The sequence below is a fragment of the Procambarus clarkii genome, chromosome 85 (genome assembly GCF_040958095.1).
Source record: "Procambarus clarkii isolate CNS0578487 chromosome 85, FALCON_Pclarkii_2.0, whole genome shotgun sequence".
NCBI lineage: Eukaryota > Metazoa > Arthropoda > Malacostraca > Decapoda > Cambaridae > Procambarus > Procambarus clarkii.
Window position 1 is genome coordinate 10,281,798 of NC_091234.1, and position 26,924 is coordinate 10,308,721.

Here is a 26,924-nt window from a genome sequence, read left to right on the forward strand (position 1 = left end):
TAGTATTTACGCATTTAACCCGCAAGATCTAAAATAATTGGAGGGATAAGAGCAGCACTCACGTGGGTGTTTTATATGTCAGGCGACCTAACCACACCAAACTATATTGTGAATAAAGGCCAATATTACAAACTCTAGATAGTACTTCACTGCCGAACGTAGTGTTCATAAGCTGGGAAGGTTATCTTGGTTGCAACCCGTTCTCGCAAATTCGTAAAGTCAATATTGACTTATTAACTACGTGCATAGGTGATATACTTAACATAATAGATACCCTTAAAAAGATTCATAGAAAACACCGACCTTACCTAACCTTGTTAGTATCTTAAGATAAGCATCTTATTGCTTCGTAATTACAATTATTACTTAACCTATACCTATTATAGGTTAGGTAATTATTGTAATTACGAAGCAATAAGATGCTTATCTTAAGATACTAACAAGGTTAGGTAAGGTCGGTGTTTTCTATGAATCTTTTTAAGGGTATCAATTATGTTAAGTATGTCACCTATGCACATAATTAATAAGTCAATATTGACTTATTAAATTTGCGAGAACGGGTTGCATCTTGGGGGCTTTAGTGTCCCCGCGGCCCGGTCCTCGACCAGGCCTCCACCCCCAGGAAGCAGCCCGTGACAGCTGACTAACACCCAGGTACCTCTTTTACTGCTAGGTAACGAGGGCATAGGGTGAAAGAAACTCTGCCCATTGTTTCTCGCCGGCGCCCGGGATCGAACTCGGGACCACAGGATCACAAGTCCAGCGTGCTGTCCGCTCGGCCGACCGGCTCCCCGGAAGGCTGCACTTTCTATCAGAAGCTCGCAGAATAACGAATGCTCCAAGATTTGATCGATTTATGAGGAGTGGCTACAGAACACCGAGCAATCAGGTTGGTAAGATGGCGAGTTTCTCTCTTCCTTCCAGTGACGCATGCGCACTCGCGCTTATGCTGGACCTCTGGGTATAATTTGTAATATTTCAAATAGAGTCCAGAAAGAATGGAGACGTGGTTGACGAATATTTACGTCATAATACGGAGGTTTATAAGATAGTAAATGATAATTCGTAGTGCGCGTCAATTAATTTAGATGAAATTAATCAGACGAAAATATTAAGAGTGGAAATAAAGTTTATCGTTTTAACTACCGGAACTGTTGATCTAGACTGTATAAACTATTTCCAGTAAACGCACGTATATACTATCAAATAAAAAAAATCTATTATCAATCGATTATTCTTAATAAAGAAAGGTAAATGAGGCTGGATTCAATTCGATCCATTACTATGTAAATTTTATTCCCTGTGGCTGGCTGGCTGACGCAACACCCCGGCCATGACTCTAGGGAGAGAGCGAGGGCTACTGTGCCTCAATTAAATAATATGAACATCTATATACTACTGGTTAGTAGTGTTAGTGGATTATAATATCTAGTACAAGAATTATATCTTAACGTACTAGACGTTAGTAATTAAGTGCGGGAAATTTCCAACAACTGTTCACAACGATAACCAGGCGAGTGGCAACACTGACAGAGTGATGTGCACATACACATCATGTTAATGATGTGCACACACACATCATGTTAATGATGTGTATTATAAATTCATCAAGAGCAAAGTAATGAGACTGGTTGCTTGAGGCTGGGTATGAGGTACCAATGAGACTGGTTGCTTGAGGCTGGGCATGAGGTACCAATGAGACTGGTTGCTTGAGGCTGGGTATGAGGTACCAATGAGACTGGTTGCTTGAGGCTGGACATGAGGTACCAATGAGACTGGTTGCTTGAGGCTGGACATGAGGTACCAATGAGACTGGTTGCTTGAGGCTGGACATGAGGTACCAATGAGACTGGTTGCTTGAGGCTGGACATGAGGTACCAATGAGACTGGAAACCTCCCAGGAAGTCAGCCAGATGTATTGACTTGAGGATTAATTTAACATTGAACTGTACAATATAATTCCATATGTCAAACACATAAGTAGCAAACATTACTCATTATATAAATATTAACCAAAAAGTATATGTGAACCTATTATACCACATATATCATATATATTAAAAAATATATGCTGGACTAGTGTGGAGTCTGTATCGTATTAAATACAACATGAAGTAGGAGAATATCTAGAGGAAAGCCTCATCACGATAATCCCAGAACTGAGAGATGTAAGTTTCTTCTCCATTATAATTGAGTGAGTCACTGGGAAACACAAGAAAAGATAAAGATGCAGAATTATCACAACAAACCATACTCAGGGAAGTTTAGAGTCTACACATGACTGGCAACACTGTAACGAGGCAAATGACCGGCTACACTGTAACGAGGTCAATGACCGGCTATACTGTAACGAGGCAAATGACCGGCTACACTGTAACGAGGTCAATGACCGGCTACACTGTAACGAGGCCAATGACCGGCAACACTGTAACGAGGTCAATGACCGGCAACACTGTAACGAGGTCAATGACCGGCAACACTGTAACGAGGTCAATGACCGGCTACACTGTAACGAGGTCAATGACCGGCTACACTGTAACGAGGCCAATGACCGGCAACACTGTAACGAGGCAAATGACCGGCAACACTGTAACGAGGTCAATGACCGGCTACACTGTAACGAGGCCAATGACCGGCAACACTGTAACGAGGTCAATGACCGGCAACACTGTAACGAGGTAAATGACCGGCAACACTGTAACGAGGTCAATGACCGGCAACACTGTAACGAGGCAAATGACCGGCAACACTGTAACGAGGTCAATGACCGGCAACACTGTAACGAGGTCAATGACCGGCAACACTGTAACGAGGCAAATGACCGGCAACACTGTAACGAGGCAAATGACCGGCAACACTGTAACGAGGCAAATGACCGGCAACACTGTAACGAGGTCAATGACCGGCAACACTGTAACGAGGCAAATGACCGGCAACACTGTAACGAGGCAAATGACCGGCAACACTGTAACGAGGCAAATGACCGGCAACACTGTAACGAGGCAAATGACCGGCAACACTGTAACGAGGCAAATGAGTTAATGGTTCTTGTCTTCTTAACGAAGTATGATAAATGGACTTAGGAGGAAAATAATGGAGATAAAGTCCATGTTAGTGGAGGTTATGTTGTGATGACATAAAGGTGCTCACTGAGAGAGCTCACAGGCAGAGTTCACACGGTCAGGATCACACCCATGAGCAGAGATGAGTACAAGTACACCAGTGAGCAGAGATGAGTACAAGTACACCAGTGAGCAGAGATGAGTACAAGTACACCAGTGAGCAGAGATGAGTACAAGTACACCAGTGAGCAGAGATGAGTACAAGTACACCAGTGAGCAGAGATGAGTACAAGTACACCAGTGAGCAGAGATGAGTACAAGTACACCAGTGAGCAGAGATGAGTACAAGTACACCAGTGAGCAGAGATGAGTACAAGTACACACGTGAGCAGTGATGAGTACAAGTACACCAGTGAGCAGATATGAGTACAAGTACACCAGTGAGCAGATATGAGTACAAGTACACCAGTGAGCAGAGATGAGTACAAGTACAACAGTGAGCAGAGATACATTAGTACAAGTACACCAGTGAGCAGAGCTACATTAGTACAAGTACACCAGTACTCACCTAATTGTACTCACCTAATTGTGCTTGCGGGGGTTGAGCTTTGGCTCTTTGGTCCTGCCTCTCAACTGTCAATCAACTGGTGTACAGATTCCTGAGCCTACTGGGCTCTATCATATCTACATTTGAAACTGTGTATGGAGTCAGCCTCCACCACATCACTTCCTAGTGCATTCCATTTATTAACTACTCTGACACTGAAAAAATTCTTTCTAACGTCTCTGTGGCTCATTTGGGTGCTAAGTTTCCACCTGTGTCCCCTTGTTCGTGTCCCACCCGTGCTGAAGAGTTTGTCTTTGTCCACCCTGTCAATTCCCCTGAGAATTTTGTAGGTGGTTATCATGTCTCCCCTTACTCTTCTGTTTTCCAGGGATGTGAGGTTCAGCTCCTTTAGCCTTTCCTCGTAGCTCAATCCTCTCAGTTCCGGGACGAGCCTGGTGGCATACCGCTGAATCTTCTCTAACTTTGTCTTGTGTTTAACTAGGTATGGAGTCCAGGCTGGAGCTGCATACTCCAGGATTGGTCTTACATAAGTGGTATACAGGGTTCTGAAAGATTCCTTACACAAGTTTCTGAAGGCAGTTCTTATGTTGGCCAGTCTAGCATATGCCGCTGATGATATTCTTTTGATGTCGGCCTCTGGGGACAGGTTCGGTGTGATATCAACCCCCAGATCCTTCTCTCTATTTGACTCTTGCAGGATTTTCCCTCCCAGATGGTACCTTGTGTTCAGCCTCCTGCTCCCTTCGCCTAATTTCATCACCTTACACTTTCCCGAGTTAAACTTTAGCAGCCATTTTCTAGACCATTCCTTCAGTTTATCCAGGTCATCCTGTAGTCTCTGTCTATCTTCATCCGTCTTGATTCTTCTCATAATTTTTGCATCATCAGCAAACATCGAGAGGAATGAGTCTATACCCTCTGGAAGATCGTTCACATATATTAGAAACAGGATTGGTCCAAGTACTGAGCCCTGTGGGACTCCGCTGGTGACATCTCGCCACTCTGATGTCTCCCCCCTCACCGTTACTCGCTGTTTCCTGTTGCTTAAGTACTCCCTTATCCACTGGAGCACCTTCCCTTTTACTCCTGCCTGTTGCTCCAACTTTTTTAACAGCCTTTTATGGGGTACTGTGTCAAAGGCTTTTTGGCAATCCAGGAAAATGCAGTCGGCCCACCCTTCTCTTTCCTGCCTAATTTTCGTTGCCTGGTCATAAAAATCTATTAAAGCTGTGAGGCACGATTTACCATCTCTGAACCCATGTTGGTGGTGCGTTACAAAGTTATTTCCCTCCAGATGCTCTACGAGCCTTTTCCTCACGATCTTCTCCAGCACCTTGCATGGTATACAAGTTAAGGAAACTGGCCTGTAATTCAGTGCCTCTTGCCTGTCACCCTTTTTGTATATTGGGACCACGTTAGCTGTCTTCCAACTTTCTGGTAAGTCTCCTGTTTTCAGTGACCTGTTATACACCATAGAGAGTGGCACACTTAGTGCTTCTGCACCTTCCTTTAGTATCCATGGTGAGATTCTATCAGGCCCAACAGCCTTTGTCACATCCAGCTCCAGCAGACACCTTTTGACCTCATCACTGGTGAGGTCAAATTCCTCCAAGGTTGCTTGGTTTGCCGCCTCCTCATTTAGTGCAGGGGCTTCTCCTTGTTCTATTGTGAAGACCTCCTGGAATCTCTTGTTGAGTTCTTCACACACCTCCTTGTCATTCTCTGTGTATCTGTTCTCCCCTTTCTGCAGCTTCATCACTTGTTCCTTCACTGCTGTTTTCCTCCTGATATGGCTGACCAGTGAGCAGAGATACATTAGTACAAGTACACCAGTGAGCAGAGATACATTAGTACAAGTACACCAGTGAGCAGAGATACATAAGTACAATTACACCAGTGAGCAGAGATACATTAGTACAAGTACACCAGTGAGCAGAGATACATTAGTACAAGTGCACCAGTGAGCAGAGATACATAAGTACAAGTACACCAGTGAGCAGAGATACATAAGTACAAGTACACCAGTGAGCAGAGATACATTAGTACAAGTGCACCAGTGAGCAGAGATACATAAGTACAAGTACACCAGTGAGCAGAGATACATTAGTACAAGTACACCAGTGAGAGGTACCTATAATTACTGAGTGGTGGCAGACAGATCCTTCCACACCCACTAACACTTATGTCTGTCAGACATGCCTTGTGAGCAGCGCCTGCCATCACTCGGTGTTGAACGCCTGCCATCACTGGGTGTTGAACGCCTGCCATCACTCTGTGTTGAACGCCTGCCATCACTGGGTGTTGAACGCCTGCCATCACTGGGTGTTGAACGCCTGCCATCACTGGGTGTTGAACGCCTGCCATCACTGGGTGTTGAACGCCTGCCATCACTGGGTGTTGAACGCCTGCCATCACTGGGTGTTGAACGCCTGCCATCACTGGGTGTTGAACGCCTGCCATCACTGGGTGTTGAACGCCTGCCATCACTGGGTGTTGAACGCCTGCCATCACTGGGTGTTGAACGCCTGCCATCACTCTGTGTTGAACTCCTGCCATCACTGGGTGTTGAACGCCTGCCATCACTAGGTGTTGAACGCCTGCCATCACTGGGTGTTGAACGCCTGCCATCACTGGGTGTTGAACGCCTGCCATCACTGGGTGTTGAACGCCTGCCATCACTGGGTGTTGAACGCCTGCCATCACTGGGTGTTGAACGCCTGCCATCACTGGGTGTTGAACGCCTGCCATCACTGGGTGTTGAACGCCTGCCATCACTGGGTGTTGAACGCCTGCCATCACTGGGTGTTGAACGCCTGCCATCACTGGGTGTTGAACGCCTGCCATCACTGGGTGTTGAACGCCTGCCATCACTGGGTGTTGAACGCCTGCAATCACTGGGTGTTGAACGCCTGCCATCACTGGGTGTTGAACGCCTGCCATCACTGGGTGTTGAACGCCTGCAAATCAGGAAGTAACAAATCAAGGAACTAGTGAAAGAAAATGAGGAGTGGAAAGTGAAGTGTGGTGACTGAAGAAATAAACAAGAAAATACTCATATGGTGAATAACTCCAAGGTAGCCTGAGGGCTAACATAGAGTTGGGATCTCCAACTGGAGCAAGGATCTCCAACTGGAAACTTCACTGACAACTCACATAGAGGAAGTGAATAAAGAGCTAGAAAAGTATAAAGAAGAAATAAAAGCGACATATGCTCAAGTTGTAAAAGAGAAAGAGACTATCAAAGAAGTGTGTTCGGAAGTCAAAACCAGAAATGACCAACAAGAAGCAGAAATTAGGCAAGTAATTAGGAAAGAACTGGTTACCAACAGTAAACTAGGGAGCCGGTCGACCGAGCGGACAGCACGCTGGACTTGTGATCCTGTGGTCCTGGGTTCGATCCCAGGCACCGGCAAGAAACAATGGGCAGAGTTTCTTTCACCCTATGCCCCTGTTACCTAGCAGTAAAATAGGTACCTGGGTGTTAGTCAGCTGTCACGGGCTGCTTCCTGGGGGTGGAGGCCTGGTCGAGGACCGGGCCGCGGGGACACTAAAAGCCCCGAAATTATCTCAAGATAACCTCAAGAAGATAACTGGGTGTTGAACGCCTGCCATCACTGGGTGTTGAACGCCTGCCATCACTGGGTGTTGAACGCCTGCCATCACTGAGTGTTGAACGCCTTCTATCAACCTATGTTGAACGCCTGCCATCACTGAGTGTTTAAAGTCTGCCATCACTGAGTGTTGAACGCCTGCCATCACTGAGTGTTGAACGCCTGCCATCATTGAGTGTTGAACGCCTGCCATCATTGAGTGTTGAACGCCTGCCATCTTCTTCTTGAGGTTATCTTGAGGTTATCTTGAGATGATTTCGGGGCTTTTTAGTGTCCCCGCGGCCCGGTCCTCGACCAGGCCTCCACCCCCAGGAAGCAGCCCGTGACAGCTGACTAACACCCAGGTACCTATTTTACTGCTAGGTAACAGGGGCATAGGGTGAAAGAAACTCTGCCCATTGTTTCTCGCCGGCGCCTGGGATCGAACCCAGGACCACAGGATCACAAATCCAGCGTGCTGTCCGCTCGGCCGACCGGCTCCCCCATCAGGCCATCACTGGGTGTTGAACGCCTGCCATCACTGGGTGTTTAAAGTCTGCCATCACTGAGTGTTGAACGCCTGCCATCACTGAGTGTTGAACGCCTGCCATCACCGAGTGTTGAACGTCTGCTATCACTGCATGTTGAACGCTTGCCATCACTGAGTGTTGAACGTCTGCTATCACTGCATGTTGAACGCTTGCCATCACTGAGTGTTGAACGTCTGCTATCACTGAGTGTTGAACGTCTGCCATCACTGAGTGTTGAACGTCTGCCATCACTGAGTGTTGACAGTCTGCCATCACTGAGTGTTGAACGTCTGCCATCACTGAGTGTTGAAAGTCTGCCATCACTGCATGTTGAAGGGCAGCACATGTTTCAGGCACTAATGCTCTTCCTGTCACGCAGGTGGTCTAGTGATAATTTTGATGTTGATGAAGCGTCTGTTGGAGGTGGAGGCATACAAGGACAAGCTGGAGCCTCACATGGACCATCTAGAGCAACAGGGGCTGTGGCACAAGGTAATGTACTTCCCTAAGCATTGTATTCCTGTTTCCAAGGAAATTTAACAGACTTGAAAGATGAGTAGAGGAAAACAAGATAAATTCATCTAATAATATTCCATACATACAATATGTACATACATATCTATGTCGGTAAATGGTCATATCTGTACGTCTGTCTGTCTGTCTGTTTTGTCTATCAATCAGTCGTTATATCTTTGGTAGGAGGATACATGCGTGGGGCTGCCCAAACGATTTTTTCTGGCTTATAATTAAGGGAAAAGATGTCCATCACTGGTTGGCCAGGATCGGCCACATTGACCCTCTTTAACAAGGATTAACCCCAATAGTGACGACCTGTGATTTTCACAGATTGTATAATCATGCATGTTTTCCAAAGATCTTTTGAATAGTATTTTAATACTTTGTAATAATGCTAGCGTCACTGCTCTCCATTACTGGTAAAACGGTGTTTTACCCGGCAATACTAATTACATGAGGAGGCCCAACAACTTCCCCCGTGTATGTTTCTGGCTTTCTGGAAGTCACAAATACGCAGTCTGCCCAACCTTCTCTGTCCTGTTTTATCCTCGTTATTTTATCATAGAATTCCAAAAGGTTTGTTAGGCAAGATTCCCCTTTCCAGAACCCATGTTGATGTTTGTTTACAAACAACGTTCTCTACGTGTGCAACCAATCTTAACCTAATTATTCTTTCACGTATTTTAAAGGGGATGCTTGTTCCATGTATGGAACTTGTGCTCTCATTGGAACCCCGATTTCCCAGGTCATCAAACTTCCATTTCCGCTTTAATAGGAGTGCCACTCCCCCTCCCTGCCTCTGTGTCCTCTCTTATCACCTGGTACCCCTCTGGAAAGATTGCATCCGAGATCATGTCATTTATTTTAGTTTCCACTATTGCAACTATGTCAGGATCTGCCTCACTAACTCTTATCTCTTCTGATAAATTAGATACCCCATCAGCATTGGTGTATAAAACCTTGAGATTCTCCTTGGAAACTCTGGTACCAAAGTGAACCCTTTCTCTGGGGGTCTGGGGGGATCTGGGGGTGTCTGGGAAGTGAATGGGGGCTGGGGTGATTGGGGTCTGGAGGGGTGCTTGGGGGCGAATGGGGTCTGGGCATCTAGAAAGGTAGGTAAGAAGGGCAGGGTTAGTAAGGCCTTGGTAGGTAGGTCAGGAGTAGAAAAGGCATACTGGGTCTAAAATTTAGGGAGGGTCCAAGAGGCGTAGGGGGGATTGAGAGATAGTGTGAGTCTGAGAGTCAGAGGTTGAGAGGTTGGGGGTGGAGGGAAAGATAGAGGGGGTGGGGGAAGAGGGGAGGATGGAGTATGGATAGTGAGAGTGGGAGAGATGTTGTATTACTCAGGGAAAACTCAGAGGTAGGTATGGGCATTGGGGCAGAAGGTGGGAAGAGGGATATGGAGGAAGAGGTGGGGAGGTCCCCGTCCTCCACGGGTAGTCAGGATTGTACAATTGTGTTGAAGTGTGGTTCCGTTCAATATTATTCCATTCTGTTCATGGATTTCCATCTGCAGGTTTTGTTATCATTTCAGAAGAAACCAGTGAGTTCAGAAGGGTAAGGAGTGATCTCTTATGATACCCTGAATTATTGAATATTGTGTTATGGATTAATGTCTTTGCGAACATTAATGCAATTGTGTTTTTTTTGTGGTTGTTTTGTTATTGATTAAGCACTAAAATGCAGCTTTATGTTACCGTGTTTTGATTTGTCTGCATGACAAGGATTTGAGTGATCTTTAATTGTTAAGTAAGTAATTATCAAAAGAAGGCACCAAACCGAGAAGGCTATGTAGCACCATCAAATGTGCGGAATAATCAGTGGGCGCTAAATATCACCAAGGATGCCAATACGAGAACAGGAACGCATAAAGTGAACGATAACAAAGGTATCCGATTCACCAATAATTCCATCGAGAGACAAGTGACAGCCCCTAGACACACGCTCGTCCTGGAAGATAGGTCATTCAACAAGGATACGTACGACAGTAAGAGGGACAATGCAATTTGGACAATAAGGAGCTGGGCTGCGCTTCATTAAGTGACCGTGAGTTAACCTAGTATGGCCAAGACGCAACCGCACTAGAGCCATTTCCCACCGCTGGTTACTATGGCAAGAGGAAGGCCACGGGGAAACACAACGCTTAAGGGTTTGCAGTTTGTTACCAACAACAGAAGACCATCAACTCTGCCAACGGGCAAGGATGGAGGAATGAATAACCGGATAAAAGTCGGAAAAAAGGAATACCATTATGGGAAATGGGACAAGAGCAGATAGCCTCTCTAGCGGCAGCATCCGCACGCTCGTTTAAAGAAACACCAACAGGCCGGGAGCCCCGCAAAACTCCACAGATTTAAATTTACTTGAGATAAGAAACAGCCATTGTTGAACCTCGACGACTATCGGATGGACAGGATTAAAGGACCCGAGAGCCATGAGGGCACTACGAGAGCCAACTACAATCACAAAAGAGGATTGACCACGAGAAAGCAGGAGACGGAAAACATGGAGAATTGCATAAAGTTCCGCTGTGAAGATGCTAGTCTCCGAAGGGAGGCGACACATAAGTGCAGTCAGGAAAAACAACGGAGTAGCCCACACCGTCAGCAGACTTACACCCATCGGTGAAGATGGAAACGAACCGGGAGTGTGAAGAAAAGTGCTCAAGAAAAAGGCATTTCAGAACCTAGGAGGAGTAAAAGCTTTCGTAATGCAGGTCAAGGATGTACAAAACTTCGCAAGGGGGACCCTCCACGGGGGCAAGGAAGAAACAATACGAGGAGAAATATGAGAAAGACAAATGGATGACCTATAAGCGAGATAGCCGGACAGAAAGAGGGTGAAGAGGAACAGGTACTACAGGAGGGGTAAAAGTCAAAGCACGACAGAGGCGAATGATGGATGTTGCAACGACCGTGCTAGATAGCGAAGACAGTAGCGATCACGGCGGTCCTGGATAGGAATACATTGTCAACATACAAGCTGAGAGCGGGAGTCTAACGAAAGGCACCGGAGCTGAGGCGTAACCAAGCATGGTGCAAAGCATCAAGACGGCAAAGAGTAGAAGGAGAAGCGGACGAGTAAGCAGGGCAACCATCATTCTAGTTTAGATAGGACGAGTGAGTAATGTAGAGAGAAAAGCGTATGGGTATCTGCACCCCAAGAAGTATGGGACAAAATTTTAAGGAGGGAAAGGGCCCTAGAGCATTCAGCGTGGAGGTAAGAGGACAAACGAGTGTCAAAGATTAACCCCAGAAGCTTAGCGGAATCCTTGTACTTTATGGTGATGTCCATAAAGTGACAGAGGGACGAAGAATGACACACTTCCTAGTAAAAGTCAAAGCACAAGTCTTAGACGCAGAGAACTTTAGGCCATGATCGGTGGCCGAAGACGACATGGCATCAATCGCAAGTTGAAGCTGGCGTTGAAGGAGAGGTAAATCATCACCCCGACAGCAAAGGTAAAGGCGATCGTCTACATGGAGAGGAGAAGACGGCAGAAAGAAGGGAGGAAAGAAGACCATTGAGAGCAACAAGAAAAAAAAAGAGAAATGCTCAGAACACTACCTTCTGGCACACCCTCATATTGTCGAAAAGGGGCAGAGAGAGTGGTACCAAGAACCACTCGAAAGGAACGACAAGAGAGAGGAAACATTGGAGGAAAAGAAGGAGATTCCCACGAAGGCCAAAAGAATGAAGTTGGGACAGAATATGATACCGCCAGATAGTGTGGTAAGCCTTTTCTAGGTCAAAAAGGGAGGCAACATCGGAGGTCTTCGCAGCAAAAGCAGTACAAATGTAGACCTCCAAGTTCACCAGGACATCCGTTGTGCTGCGGCACTTGTGAAAACCAAATTGAGAAGGAGAAAGGAGGTGATAGTGCTCCAAGAACCACTTCAGACGAACGTTAACCATACGTCCAAAGAGCTTGCAGGCACAACTCGTGAGGGCAATAGGGTGTAAGTCCTTGGGCGTTGACCCCGAGAGACCCTGATTTCCGAACAGGGAGGACAACAGCATCGAGCCAGTCCTCAGGGACTGACGACGATTCCCAGACCTGATTAAACAGATTCAGTAAATACTGAGACGAGCACGGAGGGAGATGTCGAAGCATCTCATAATGAATGCCATCGGAGCCTGCCGCCATAGAACAGCAAAGGGGCCAGGACAGACTGGAGCTCAGAGAGAGAGAGAGAGAGAAGGGATCGTTATAGGGAAGGTTGAGATGGGTACAGAAATCCGAAGGACGAGATTCAAGTAGAAGCTTACGAAGAAGGAAGGAATGGGGGAGATGAGAACCAGAGCTAACAGACTAAAAGTAGGAGCCCAATTCGGTCCTGACCTGCAATGGGTCCGCCACAAGAGTACCATCGAGGTGAAGGACCAGCGAGACATCGGGAACGAACTTACTCGCTATCTTGCGGATACGCTTCCAGATCAGCGGTAGAAGAGTTTCGGACGTGATGATGGAGACACAAGACATCCAACAAGCACGTTTAGCCATACTGATGGTCATATGGGCCACCGCACATGCCTACCGAAACAAAAGAAAAGATTCAGTCGTCTGCCGGCGACGATGTCTCTTCCAGGCTGCACGCTTACAGCGGACAGCCAAAGCACAGTCCACATTCCACCAGGGAAAGCACTTCCGCGTTCCCCGAGAGGAAGAGCAAGGAATACAGCGGAGAGCAGCGTCGAAGATGGTGTCATAAAAAAAGGAGTAGTACGCGAGGAAGAGGCAGAATGGAGAGGTCGGAGATAGTAGCCCGGAGGGTAAAGAGGGGTCAGTCAGCCTCAGCAAACTGCCACCTAGGGAAGGAGAGGGTAAGGGCGAAAAGAGAAAAAAGAAACAAGGATGGAAAAATGGTCATTCCCATGGAGGTCATTAAGAACCCTCCAGTCGAAATCTAAGTAAAGGGAAGACGAGCAAAGAGAAAGATGAAGACAGGAAAGGGAGCGAGTCCGAGTGTCTTAATGAGAGGGCTCACCAGAATTCAGAAGAGACAGGGAAGATGAGAGGATGAACTGTTCATGAAGGCGAACTCGGGTGTTTATCAGAACATCACCCCAAAGGGTATGTCGACAATTGAACTCACCTAGCAAGAGCACAGGCTCCGGCAAGGAGTCCAGGAGGTGTTTAAGATCGGGAAGGGAAAGCAGGACACTCGGGGGGGGGGGGAGATAAGGGGAACAAACGGTGTACCATTTTCTCACAAAGATACGAGCAGCAGAACAATGGAGAGGCGAAGGAAAAAGTAAGGGGGACAAAGGGAACATCAACAGCGCATTTTTAATTAAAGAATAAGTGAAGTAAATTAGTTGTGTGATTAACTGTTTGTTCAGGCATTCTTGGTTCGTTCCCGAGTAACTAACTGTCCGCTTGAAAGTAATTAGGGTAATTACTTACCGATTCTTTAATTATTGTAGAGTGTAATTACCACTGAGAATTACTACTTTGATTGTTGGACTGAGTGACAGGTTGTCATTACCGTAAATTACCTTTTTAAGTATTTAATAAGGAAATTATTGAAAATTGAAATTACCTTATAGACTGGCGTTTGTATTTAATGAAGGCTTGCTTCTGGATTCTAACCTAATTCACAGCCATTATCACTGAATATTAAATTCGGGTTGAGAACCTAATTACCCTAAACATTTAAGGAGCTTAACGACCTAATGGATTGTGAAACCAAGCAACTTGACTCCAGCGGCTGCTCTCACCTTTCTCTCAGTCTTGCGAAGAATAATCTACACATCTGGCACTTAACGTGTTGGCTTGTGGTGTCCTAACTGAGCATCGCTAGCGAATTAGTATAACCAGTCCATAAAGAAAATCTCACAAACTCGTGCAACTCTGTTGAAAGAGCAGCACAGATGCACGAGTTGCTTCAAGGCAAATAACCACGACACATTTGAGATCCAATTATGCATCTGTACAAAGTGCAACAGCAGTCAACATCAAACAGCTCTGTGTGGAGATTCCAAATTAAAAACCAAAGGAAGATTTTGGGTTCTGACAGCCGAGTGGACAGCGCTCAGGATTCTTAGTCCTAAGGTCCTGGTTCGATCCCCGATGAAGGCGGAAACAAATGGGCAAAGTATCTTTCACCTTGATTCTCCTGTTCACTTAGTAGTAAATAGGTACCTGAGAGTTAGACAGCTACTTTCTGGGGATGTGTAGCAAAAATGAGGCCAGGTTCAGGACCGGGCCACTGGGACGCTAAGCCACTAAATCATCTCATGGCGAGCTTATAAACGTTATGCTGTTATATCCATCCAAAAATAGCTATAGTCGTAGATAAAATCCTGTATGTGAAAGGTCTTCGAACAACTGTCATTCCACAGAAGAAAAGGATTAAATTTGAAGATTTACGAATCCAAGCCAATCACCTTACCGACAATGGTGTACTAATAGACGATTACTGTCAACCATGGAAACAAACCGCAACCGACCTTATTTTCAGCTTGTTACAACTTTATAAAGTTGTTACATCTTGGCTTAACGCGTTTTTGACGCATTACAACGTTCTTACAACGTGTTATATTGGTTGTTATAACTTTTTAGGTGTTAAATCTTGTTCGAACGTTGTAGCAACGTCGTAGTTCCGCTGTGTTTGGTGGGAAGCCCTTCGTAACTTGGTTCTTTTAAAATTCCATGATCCTACTCATGATCAGAGGCCCCTAACCTTCGTTGAAATATAGTGTAATGTTTAAGGATATGAAATTAAATAGCACTTAAAAATAACCGTTCTTATTATCCACCACCATTACCATTTACAATTCACTACGAGAGGTCATTCAGAGTATCACCTGCCCTCACGCTAGCTAGCTCCAAGGATGACGGACACAACTTACACTCCTCTGACGATGACGAGAAACACTAGCCCACATGCTAGCTGCAGTTATGGAGAAGTCTTCAAGCGCCCCACTTTTCTTAATGTACTCGCTAGTATGCTCAGCCAGCGAAGTCCACAGCACTCAACTAGCCCCACTGACTAGCACCTTCCAATAGTGAAGTACACAACGCTCAGTGGTAATCACCAGTGAGTTCACCTTCCTCAACATGGGCCAGTCCACACACCGTATCAATGATCCAATCCCACATCCGCTCTCCAGAAACACACTGACAAAGGTCTTCAGCAACACGCTGACAGGAGTATCAAATAATCACATACAGGGTTAGCTAGCACCCTGGCACAAGTCTCTAGCAACACACTAGCAACATCTCTCAGCAGACGAACACTACGGTCGTCTCGCAACTTCTATTGGCCAAATCCCGGGTACGTCAGTCCATATAACACTACACAAGTCCAACAGTTAATACCGACGACGGCCACTTTGTCCTCTCACAGGACCAAGTTGGGTGTTCTTGACTGCCCATGGTGAACTGCTTTCCAAAGCGCAATTGCCTCATCACGTCACCTCTGTAAACATAAACGTCATTAGCTAGACAGACACTATACTGGGTGACCTTAGGATAACACTCTTCCACCGGGAAACTGAAATTGAAATTGGTTGCACAACCTAGATGGCGTTGATATTGTTACGGCACCCACCAGAGATCATCATCATCAACCTCACCTTCTAACTGTGGTTTGAAACAGGAGCCTTTCACTGTCGCTAATCCACCAACAACAGATGGCGTTGTCTGTGTCTCACCGGGAGTTGGAGTGCAGGTCCATGGATGGCGTCGAAATCGCCACTCCACACTCCAGTAACGGTGTTGATAAAATAACAGTGATCTACAAGGACAACCAATAATAGGTACTGTGGTACATTGATCACCCACAATTGTCCACTAATAAATTCATGGCACAAATTAATTAAGGTCCCAGGTGTTGAGATTACTGAAAAATCCTAAACATATCCAACTTTACCATGAAACTATTCAACAACAACAATTAAATAACAACGTCACTAAAGTCGTAGAAAATGACAAAACCAAATGATGTCTCATTAAATGACTGCCTACAAACAGGCCCAGCCTAACACAGAGGCTATATGATGTGCTGTTAAAATTTCCTTTGGAAAATTATGCATATACTGCTGACATTCGTAAGGCCTCAAAGAGAAGGAGGATTGAGACTACACTAAATTCCTTCAGTTGAAGGATCCCAAAGATTCCGATAGTAAATTAATTACATATCAAATTGCATCAGAGTTGTTTGGTGCAACTTCTTCATGTATGACAACTCACAACTTGAGCCTCTCCGTCTGTCTCATCCGATGTAGGTTATCTTGAGATGATTTCGGGGCTTTAGTGTCCCCGCGGCCCGGTCCTCGACCAGGCCTCCACCCCCAGGAAGCAGCCCGTGACAGCTGACTAACACCCAGGTATCTATTTACTGCTAGGTAACAGAGGCATAGGGTGAAAGACACTTTGCCCATTGTTTCTCGCCGGCGCCTGGGATCGAACCCAGGACCACAGGTTCACAAATCCAGTGTGCTGTCCGCCTGGCCGACCGGCTCCCCATGTGTCCCATGTATGGGAGATCTCTGATACCTTTTGTGTCCCTTATATATGAGGACCCCAAAGATCCTTTGTATGTTGGTGAAAGGTACATAATTCAGAGTAATAAACATCTGTCATGAGTTATTAGTCGTGTGGAATGACATTTGGACGAATAAATACTTAACTTCTCTGTGTGAGTGTCATTAAGGGGCAACTAACCCTAAAATAAAATAAAATTGCAGCCTGGTGGGGTCATGCTGGTGGACTGTGACAGCCACAATCTGATTGGCCAATAGGCCATGTTGTTTCTCTTCACCAAGACCTTGATGGGCATCTTCATCCAGGGAACATTGACGATAGTCTAAGTATAGTGCACTACCAGCCTCAGGACATTTGAGAAATTAGTACCGTTGGAGTCCGCAGGAACTACAACATGGACCCTATAGCCATCTATAGGGTCCCGGTAGTCCAGTCAGGTTCGTTCGCGACGCAAATTCGAGAATTTCCGGTTCGAATTCCGGGCAGGCCAGAAATAATTGTGCACATTTCTTTTCACCTAATACAACTGTTCACTTATCAGTGAGTAGGTATTCAGGAGTTGATCACCTTGTTGTGGGGTTGCATCCTGGGAGAGGTCTGTGAGAAATTCCCCCATCAAATATAAAAACTCTAATGTAACAGCCATAAAATGCTGTTAATTTGCATTAGGTCAAGAAGAATCAAATATAATAGTTAATCAGGAAAAATTACAGAAAATGGGATTATATACCATGAGACGTTCTGCATCTCGTTCTCAAACGTTTCTGATTATTTTATTATAAAATCCATCTCTCTCAGGGTTGGTAGCACAATCAAATGAATCAACTAAATTAATTATACAGTAAATATTTAAATTTGATCTCAAACCCATTTTTCCTCCTGTATCTCAAAATATAAACAAACCTCTAGACGTGACTAGGCAGAGAGAGAGAGAGAGAGAGAGAGAGGCAGCCATTGTAAACAAGGGCACAGCACGTGACTAGGCAGAGAGAGAGAGAGAGGGAGGCAGCCATTGTAAACAAGGGCACAGCAATGGTTGGTGACACTTGAGCCTGACCAGTGAGCCTCCCGCACCAACGAGAAAATTGACTTCCCGTGTGTCCTAGAACGCAGTGTGGCTCCAGATAATTACTATTTGCTCTCGAGACTATGTAACTTCAGAATAACGGGTGATCAGCCTTCGGTATTTTCATTAAACTTAATTATTGACCAATATTAGTGAAGGAATTTATTGTTATGTTACAGGGAGACAACGCCCTCAAGGGTAAGCCTCTTTATTATAACAATTTAAGTTCATGTACAACATCTGTACATATATGTAGTCATCAGATATAATAGTGTATTACTTTGCCAGGTGAATGTGACTACATGATAAATCAGTTGAGCTGTACTGACCCACGGACCAACAGCCACCATTAATACAGGTCCAGGACAGAGTACATGTGGTGGACTGAGTCTAAGTCGGATGCCCAGCCAATACTACTGAAAGAGCTGAGGCCAATTTATCAATTTAAATAACGTTGTGTATATGACCCATTAACAATTAAATGTACCGTTTAATTACGGTAAGATTAAAATATGAAAACTCCTCAAAATGTGTGAAGGGTAGTTTACTGGTGAAAATAAATTTATAAAATTCAGTCCACTCATAAGTAATAAATTCAATTAAATACAATTTCTTGAATTAATATTTAATCACCGGTAGGTTCCCACAAGGTCCGTAATTCGGCATTCGGGGTGACCTTGATAAAAGCCAAAACGTGTATGAATTCACTCTGGCTTCCTGTTCCCCGACACAATGAATAATTAATTATCATATATCCATCTGTTTATTCATATATCCATCCATCTACTAATCTATCTATTGATCTCTCTTTCCATTTATCTTCTCATCTATCTATGAATATAAACATCAATGAATCCATGTATCCATCAGTCATCTAAGAATATAAACATCAATGAATCCATGTATCCATCAGTAATCTATCTATCTATCAATTCACCTATCCCATTCATCATTCTATCTACTATCTATCTGTCTCTATCTCTGTTTCACTACATCTATCTCTCTCTCTGTTTTATTATGTCTTTATCACTCTCTCCCCTCTCTCTCCTTTTCAGTCTCTATGTATGAAAAAATAAAGATATTAAATGTTTTTTTCAAACTTTTAGCGACCAATTTTGTTTGGGCGTTTTCAAATTTTTGCCAAAGGTTTAGGTGCTCAGGTGGAGAGGAGGCAGTATCTATGTTGTGAGTTTATGGTAGAATGGCTGAAGTTTGAATAGCAGGAAATTTTGTTTTATTTTCCCCAATTCAGTGAATAATGGGGGAATAGGGGAAGGGATTGTGGAACAAGAAAGGGCATGGGGGGGGGGGGGGATTATAGGGGGTCCTGGGGTCTGGGAACAGGGTTGGTCTGGTCTGGAGGGGTTCTCTACTTGGGGTCTCCGCTTAGTTTCATTACCTCACATTTAATCGGGTAGCCATTTGTTGGACCATTCATTCAGTTTGTCTAGGTCATCTAGTAGCCTCATACTATCTTCCTTGTCTTAATCCTCCTCATAATCTTTGAATCATCAGCAAACAATGTGAGGGATGTGTGTGTACTGTCCTGCCCTGAGGGGATTGGGGATTTTGGGACTTAAGCCGCCAAAAGAGAGCTCTGGTTGTTTCACCAGACTGTTACTTGTGTACAGGCGGACAACGTCCCCAACCACTTACTGACAGAACAGACAACCTACCTCCGCAGCCACACTCCCGCTACCATCAGTCGACCAGCAATGGACACTGGAGTGCTTGTAATTTACGTAGGCTATCACCTTGTATGCCTCTTGATCTTGGAGAGGGGTTCAGCATCACATACTTAGGGGTGCGGCTCCAAAACTGGCGTCGTTGTCTTGTGTACACACTCTACCCGAGCAGCCGAGACTCCTCACTCTCTCCTTGTTTGGAATGATCTCCTAAATCCCCCTTTCGTGAATTGGTATGTTCTGCCACCCTGTCTCCAGCCGTGACCCTCTCTCTCCCACACTCTGGGACACCTCACCAGGAAAAGAGCAAATGCCAGTTAACATATTCATTTATTATATAAAGAAAACATACATAATACATGACATATAAAATAGAACATTTTCATACAACACTCCAAACTGCTACAACCCGATAGCATTCCAATATCATATTCTGGCTTCATCAACTGTCCTTATCAAGTGGTTGCTCAAATCTTAGCTTACTATTTACTACTCCCTCACAAAATGGGATAAATTGCTGGGCACATGATCAAACATTGGAATTTAATCTAACAAACGATTAAACAGGCTTAACCCGAAATCTCTGATGTGAGGATGCTCACTCGCTGGAGCTCAAACATGGCGCTCACATAGACTGCCCACAAAAATGCTTCAGGACTGCCTCACAAGACTTTTGCATGTCCACAACTTGAGTTCGCAACGTCGCCTGGCAGGCTCCACACCAGAAAAGCCTGCTCACTTCCTTCCTCTTGAAGGCACAACAATTAGAGTTTCACCAAGGCGTAACCGACACTCATTTCCATGCCGCCTCTAATTTATCAAAATCACAGTGAAATGGTGTACTATGTCCCCAACAGCTTCCTCACACTTCCAGACAAGTAGTCTTCACTCCAGCACTAACACAGGGAACTACATTCTTCCTTATACTTGGAGAATCAACGAAATACAACCACCTCTGACGACAGTCGCGACTCAAGTGAGGCCACGACCTCTTGCTAGCCTCACTTCTCGTCCCCCAAAATATGGACATCTCATTTCATATCACTTATTACCAACGCAAATCCTTTGCTCATATCCTGAGATTACTCAGTGACGTTTATTCAATTATTTATTATATACATCTTTCCTCTGACCTCTCAATCAGGACCGGTCGGCAGTATATCTCTCACTAGGGTAGATTCGTTCCACAAAGGTTACATGGGGTCATAACAGTACTCACCTAATTGTACTTACCTAGCTATGCTTGCAGGGGTTGAGCTCTAGCTCTTTGGTCCCTCCTCTCAACTGTCTATCAACGGATGTACTGGTTCCTGAGCCTATTGGCCTCTATTGTATCTACACTTGAAACTGTGTATGGAGTGTGCATCCACCACTTCACTTCCTAATGCATTCTATTTGTCAAGTATCCTGACACTAAAAAAGTTCTTTCTAATATCTCTTTGGCTCATTTGGGCACTCAACCTCCACCTGTGTCCCCTAGTGCGTGTGCCCCCTGTGTTAAATAGTCTGTCTTTATTCACCCTACCAATTACCCTGAGAATCTTGTATGTGGTGATCATGTCCCCCTAACTCTTCTGTCTCCCAGTGACGTGAAGTTTAATTCCAACAGTCTCTCCTCGTAGCTCATGCCTCTCAGTTCGGGTACTAGTCTGGTGGCAAACCTTTGAAACTTTTCTAGCTTAGTTTTATGCCTGACTAGATATGGACTCCATGCTAGAGCCGTATACTCCAGGATTGGTCTGACATATGTGGTATACAAAGTTCTGAAGGACTCCTTATGCAAGTTTCTAATGGCCGTTCTTATGTTAGCCAACCTGGCAATATGATGCTAATGTTTTTCTCTTGATATGGGCTTCAGGAGACTGGTCTGGCGTAATATCAACCCCAAGGTCTTTCTCTCTCTCTCTATGACTCTTGAAGTATTTCATCTCCCAAATGATACCTTGTATCTGGTCTCCTGCTCCCTACACCTATCTTTATTACATTACATTTGCTTAGGTTAAACTCTAACAACCATATGTTGGACAATTCCTTCAGTTTGACCAGGTCTTCTTGAAGTCTCAAGCTGCCCTCCTCTGTCTTAATCCTTCCCATAATTTTGGCATCGTCAGCAAACATTGAGAGGAATGAGTCTATACCCTCTTGGAGACCATTTACGTATATCAGAAGCAGGATAGGTTCGAGAACACTGCCCTGTGGGACTCCACTGGTGACTTCACGCCAATCTGAGGTCACACTCTTCACTGTAACACTCTGCTTCCTATTGCGTAGGTACACCCTTGTCCACTGGAGCACCCTACCAGTTACTTTTGCTTGTTTCTCCAGCTTACGTACCAGCCCCTTATGGTGTACTGTGGCAAAGGCTTTCCGAAAGTCTAAGAAAATGCAGTCCGCCCATCCTTCTCTTTCTTGCTTAATCTGTGTCACCTGATTGTTGAATTTTATTAAGCCTGTAAGTCAAGATTTACCCTCCCTGAACCCATATTCAAGGGTTTTCACGAAGTCCCTTCTCTCCAGTTGTGTTAATAGGCTTTTCTCACGATCTTCTCCATCATCTTTCATGGTATACAAGTAAGGACACTGGCCTGTAGTTCCGTGCCTCTTGCCTGTCACCCTTTTTGTATATTGGGACCACATTAGCCGTCTTCCATATATGACTACAACTATAATTTTTTGTCCTCCAATTTTATGGTACCTGTTATGTAGTCACTAAAATCTTCATAGCCCTGACTACCCATCTTTTCAAAACTCCAGCCTTTTCTTATCAGCAGAGCTACACCACCTCCTCCTCTTCCTTCTCTCTCTTTTCTCATTACATAGTTGTCCTATGGAAACACTGCATTTGTTATCGTTTTTCGTTAGCTTTGTTTCTGCGATTGCTATTATGTCTTGGTTTTCTTCTTGTACCCATTCTCCAAGTTTACTTTTTTGTGATTTCATCTATGTTAATGTACATTGCCTAGAAGCTCACTTTCTTCTGATCATTCTCATGTACCCTTCTTGGCGAGCATTCTGCTGACAGAGGAAGCTGTTCCTCCATAGGTGTGAAGATTTGTAAGGTGAGTTACCAGGGTCTCAGAGGATACTGGGGTGAGGGGTAGGGGGTCATGAGAAGGGGGGACAGGGAGGGTATGGGGTAAGGAGGGAGGGGGGACATGGAGGATATGGGGTTGAGGGGAATGGGAAGGGTATGAGACGAAGGGGGAGGGGGGATATGGTGTGAATGGGGGAGGGGGGACAGGGTGGGTACAGAGTGAGGGGGAGGGAGAGTTGACAGAGCATTTGCATGGGGGGCAGGGTGGGTGAGGGAGTAGAGGGGGGGTTTCTATGAAGAGGAGGGTGGTGGTGTTCCTCTCCCCTCTGGTGTTGTTGGGATGCGGGTTGTGGGTTCCCCTCTCACCTCTGGGAATGTTGCATCGAGGCCTGGGGTTTTCTCCTCTCTCATCATGTCCCTCTGGAGGAATATTTTTTTGTATTCTCCCACATATTGCAGATGGTTCTTCCTTGCAAGAGTATCCTCCTCTGTGGCCTCATTTGAAAACACTATCTTTATCAGGCGGTCTCTGTCCTTGTTGTTCCAGCTCATCCGGAAAACCTTCTCAATGTTTTTTCAGTCCCTTCCATCTTTAACTTCTTTAGTATTCAATTCACCGCCTATCTGTTCTTACTATTCCAGTCTTGCCTATTGGAGCTTTCCTGTTGCTTTATGCCCACAGCTACCACTGATCTTTTTCTTTCCAGCAGCTGACTTGCGCACCTTCCTGCTTCCTGTGTGGTGGTTGCGTGCATTGCTACCTCCCTCACTGTAGACATTGCTTCTGTAGCTCTTTTTTCAGTATTTCTCACATGTGTGAGATATTTCAGTATTTCTCACATGTGTGAGGTATTTCAGTATTTCTCACATGCGTGAGATATTTCAGTATTTCTCACATGTGTGTGTGTGTGTTTGTGTGTGTGTGTGTACTCACCTAGTTGTGTTTGCGGGGGTTGAGCTCTGGCTCTTTGGTCCCGCCTCTCAACCGTCAATCAACAGGTGTACAGATTCCTGAGCCTATTGGGCTCTATAATATCTACACTTGAAACTGTGTATGGAGTCAGCCTCCACCACATCACTTCCTAATGCATTCCGTTTGTCAACCACTCTGAAACTAAAAAAGTTCTTTCTAATATCTCTGTGGCTCATTTGGGCATTCAGTTTCCACCTGTGTCCCCTTGTGCGTGTACCCCTTGAGTTAAATAGCCTGTCTTTATCTACCCTATCAATTCCCTTCAGAATCTTGAATGTGGTGATCATGTCCCCCCTAACTCTTCTGTCTTCCAGCGAAGTGAGGTTTAATTCCCGTAGTCTCTCCTCGTAGCTCATACCTCTCAGCTCAGGTACTAGTCTGGTGGCAAACCTTTGAACCTTTTCCAGTTTAGTCTTATCCTTGACTAGATAGGGACTCCATGCTGGGGCTGCATACTCCAGGATTGGCCTGACATATGTGGTATACAAAGTTCTTAATGATTCTTTACACAAGTTTCTGAATGCCGTTCGTATGTTGGCCAGCCTGGCATATGCCGCTGATGTTATCCTCTTGATATGTGCTGCAGGAGACAGGTCTGGCGTGATATCAACCCCCAAGTCTTTTTCTTTCTCTGACTCCTGAAGAATTTCCTCTCCCAGATGATACCTTGTATCTGGCCTCCTGCTCCCTACACCTATCTTCATTACATTACATTTGGTTGGGTTAAACTCTAACAATCATTTGTTCGACCATTCCTTCAGCTTGTCTAGGTCTTCCTGAAGTCTCAAACAGTCCTCCTCTGTTTTAATCCTTCTCATAATTTTAGCATCGTCCGCAAACATTGAGAGAAATGAATCGATACCCTCCGGGAGATCATTTACATATATCAGAAACAAGATAGGACCGAGTACAGAGCACTGTGGGACTCCACTGGTGAATTCAAGCCGATCGGAGGTCTCACCCCTCACCGTAACTCTCTGCTTCCTATTGCTTAGGTACTCCCTTATCCACTGGAGCACCTTACCAGCTACACCTGCCTGTCTCTTTAGCTTATGTACCAGCCTCTTATGCGGTACTGTGTCAAAGGCTTTCCGACAATCCAAGAAAATGTAGTCCGCCCAGCCCTCTCTTTCTTGCTTAATCTTTGTTACCTGATCGTAGAATTCTATCAAACCTGTAAATGTGTGTGTGTGTGTGTGTGTGTGTGTGTACTCACCTAGTTGTGTCTGCAGGATCGAGCATTGACTCTTGGATCCCGCCTTTCGAGCATCGGTTGTTTACAGCAATGACTCCTGTCCCATTTCCCTATCATACCTGGTTTTAATTAAAATTATGAATAGTATTTGCTTCCACAACCTGTTCCTGAAGTGCATTCCATTTTCCCACTACTCTCACACTAAAAGAAAACTTCCTAACATCTCTGTGACTCATCTGAGTTTCAAGCTTCCATCCATGTCCCCTCGTTCTGTTACTATTCCGTGTGAACATTTCGTCTATGTCCACTCTGTCAATCCCTCTGAGTATCTTATACGTTCCTATCATGTCCCCCCTCTCCCTTCTTCTTTCTAGTGTCGTAAGGCATAGTTCCCTCAGGCGCTCCTCATACCCCATCCCTCGTAGCTCTGGGACGAGTCTCGTTGCAAACCTCTGAACCTTTTCCAGTTTCATTATATGCTTCTTCAGATGGGGACTCCGTAATGAGGCGGCATACTCTAAGACTGGCCTCACGTAGGCAGTGTAAAGCGCCCTAAATGCCTCCTTACTTAGGTTTCTGAATGATGTCCTAACTTTTGCCAGTGTAGAGTATGCTGCTGTCGTTATCCTATTTATATGTGCCTCAGGAGATAGATTAGGTGTTACGTCCACCCCTAGGTCTCTTTCGCGCGTCGTCACAGGTAGGCTGTTCCCCTTCATTGTGTACTGTCCCTTTGGTCTCCTATCTCCTAGTCCCATTTCCATAACTTTACATTTGCTCGTGTTGAATTCCAGTAGCCATTTCTCTGACCATCTCTGCAACCTGTTCAGGTCCTCTTGGAGGATCCTGCAATCCTCATCTGTCACAACTCTTCTCATCAACTTTGCGTCATCCGCAAACATCGACATGTAGTACTCTACACCTGTAAACATGTCGTTAACATTTACAAGAAATAGAATTGGTCCCAGCACCGATCCTTGTGGTACTCCACTTGTTACTGTTTGCCAGTCCGACTTCTCGCCCCTTAACGTAACTTTTTGGCTCCTTCCTGTTAGGTAGTTTCTTATCCATGCTAGGACCTTTCCCCCCACCCCCGCCTGCCTCTCGAGCTTGAACAGCACTCTCATGTGCAGTACTGTATCAAAGGCTTTTTGGCAGTCCAGAAATATGCAGTCTGCCCAACCATCTCTGTCCTGTCTTATCCTCGTTATTTTATCATAGAATTCCAGAGGGTTTGTTAGGCACGATTTCCCTGTCCAGAACCCATGTTGATGTTTGTTCACAAACCTAATGTTCTCCAGGTGTGCAACCAGTCGTGGCCTAATTATTCTTTCCAGTATTTTACAGGGGATGCTTGTCAGTGATACAAGTCTACAGTTAAGTGCCTCCTCCCTATCACCTTTCTTGAAGATCGGCACGACATTTGCCTTCTTCCAGCAACTGGGCAATTCTCCCGACATAAGTGACTCATTAAAGATCATTGCCAGAGGCATGCTGAGGGCCTGCGCTGCTTCTTTTAGTATCCACGGTGATACTTTGTCTGGTCCAACTGCTTTAGTTGCATCTAGAGTTGTCAACTGTTTCATTACCTCCTCTGCTGTCACCTCTATATCTGATAGCCTTTCATCTAGGGTAACCCCTTCCAACAATGGGAGCTGTGTGTGTGTGTGTGTGTGTATTTGTTTATGTGTGTGTGTGTGTATGTAAGTGTGTTTGTGTATTTATGTGTGTGTATATGTTTGTACTCACCAAGTTTTACTCACCTAGTTGTGCTTGCGGGGGTTGAGCTCTGGCTCTGGTCCCGCCTATCAACTGGTGTACAGATTCCTGAGCCTACTGGGTTCTATCATATCTACATTTGAAACTGTGTATGGAGTCAGCCTCCACCACATCAATCCCTAATGCATTTCACCTGTTAACCACCTGTGTCGCTGGTTCATTGTTCCCCTCATCCTTGTGGGTTCCCTGACATGCTAGCTTAAAATGTTTTTTGTTGCCACCTCCATGTTTCCTCTCCTCCATGCAGTTCCTTGGTTTCCCAGTCTATCCTTCCGTGATTGAAGTCCCCCATGATGATCAGATGGGATCGACTTATACAGGCAGTAGAGGCTGCCATCTCAATTATGTTGTTAACTGCCATGTTGTTTCTGTCATACTCTTGCCTGGGTCTTCTGTCATTTGGTGGAGGGTTATATATCACATCTTGGTCCTTCT

General features: G+C 45.1%; 1 protein-coding gene across 1 annotated transcript in view; it reads left to right on the forward strand.

Moving 5' to 3' along the window:
• The window catches only part of LOC123750949 (methyltransferase-like protein 27), a 148,037-nt gene that overhangs the window by 96,104 nt on the left and 25,009 nt on the right, over positions 1-26,924 (forward strand). The window contains exon 7 of the mRNA XM_069316729.1: positions 8,130-8,242. Within this exon, the coding sequence (XP_069172830.1) occupies positions 8,130-8,242 (113 nt within the window). The remainder of the gene's footprint in view (positions 1-8,129; positions 8,243-26,924) is intronic.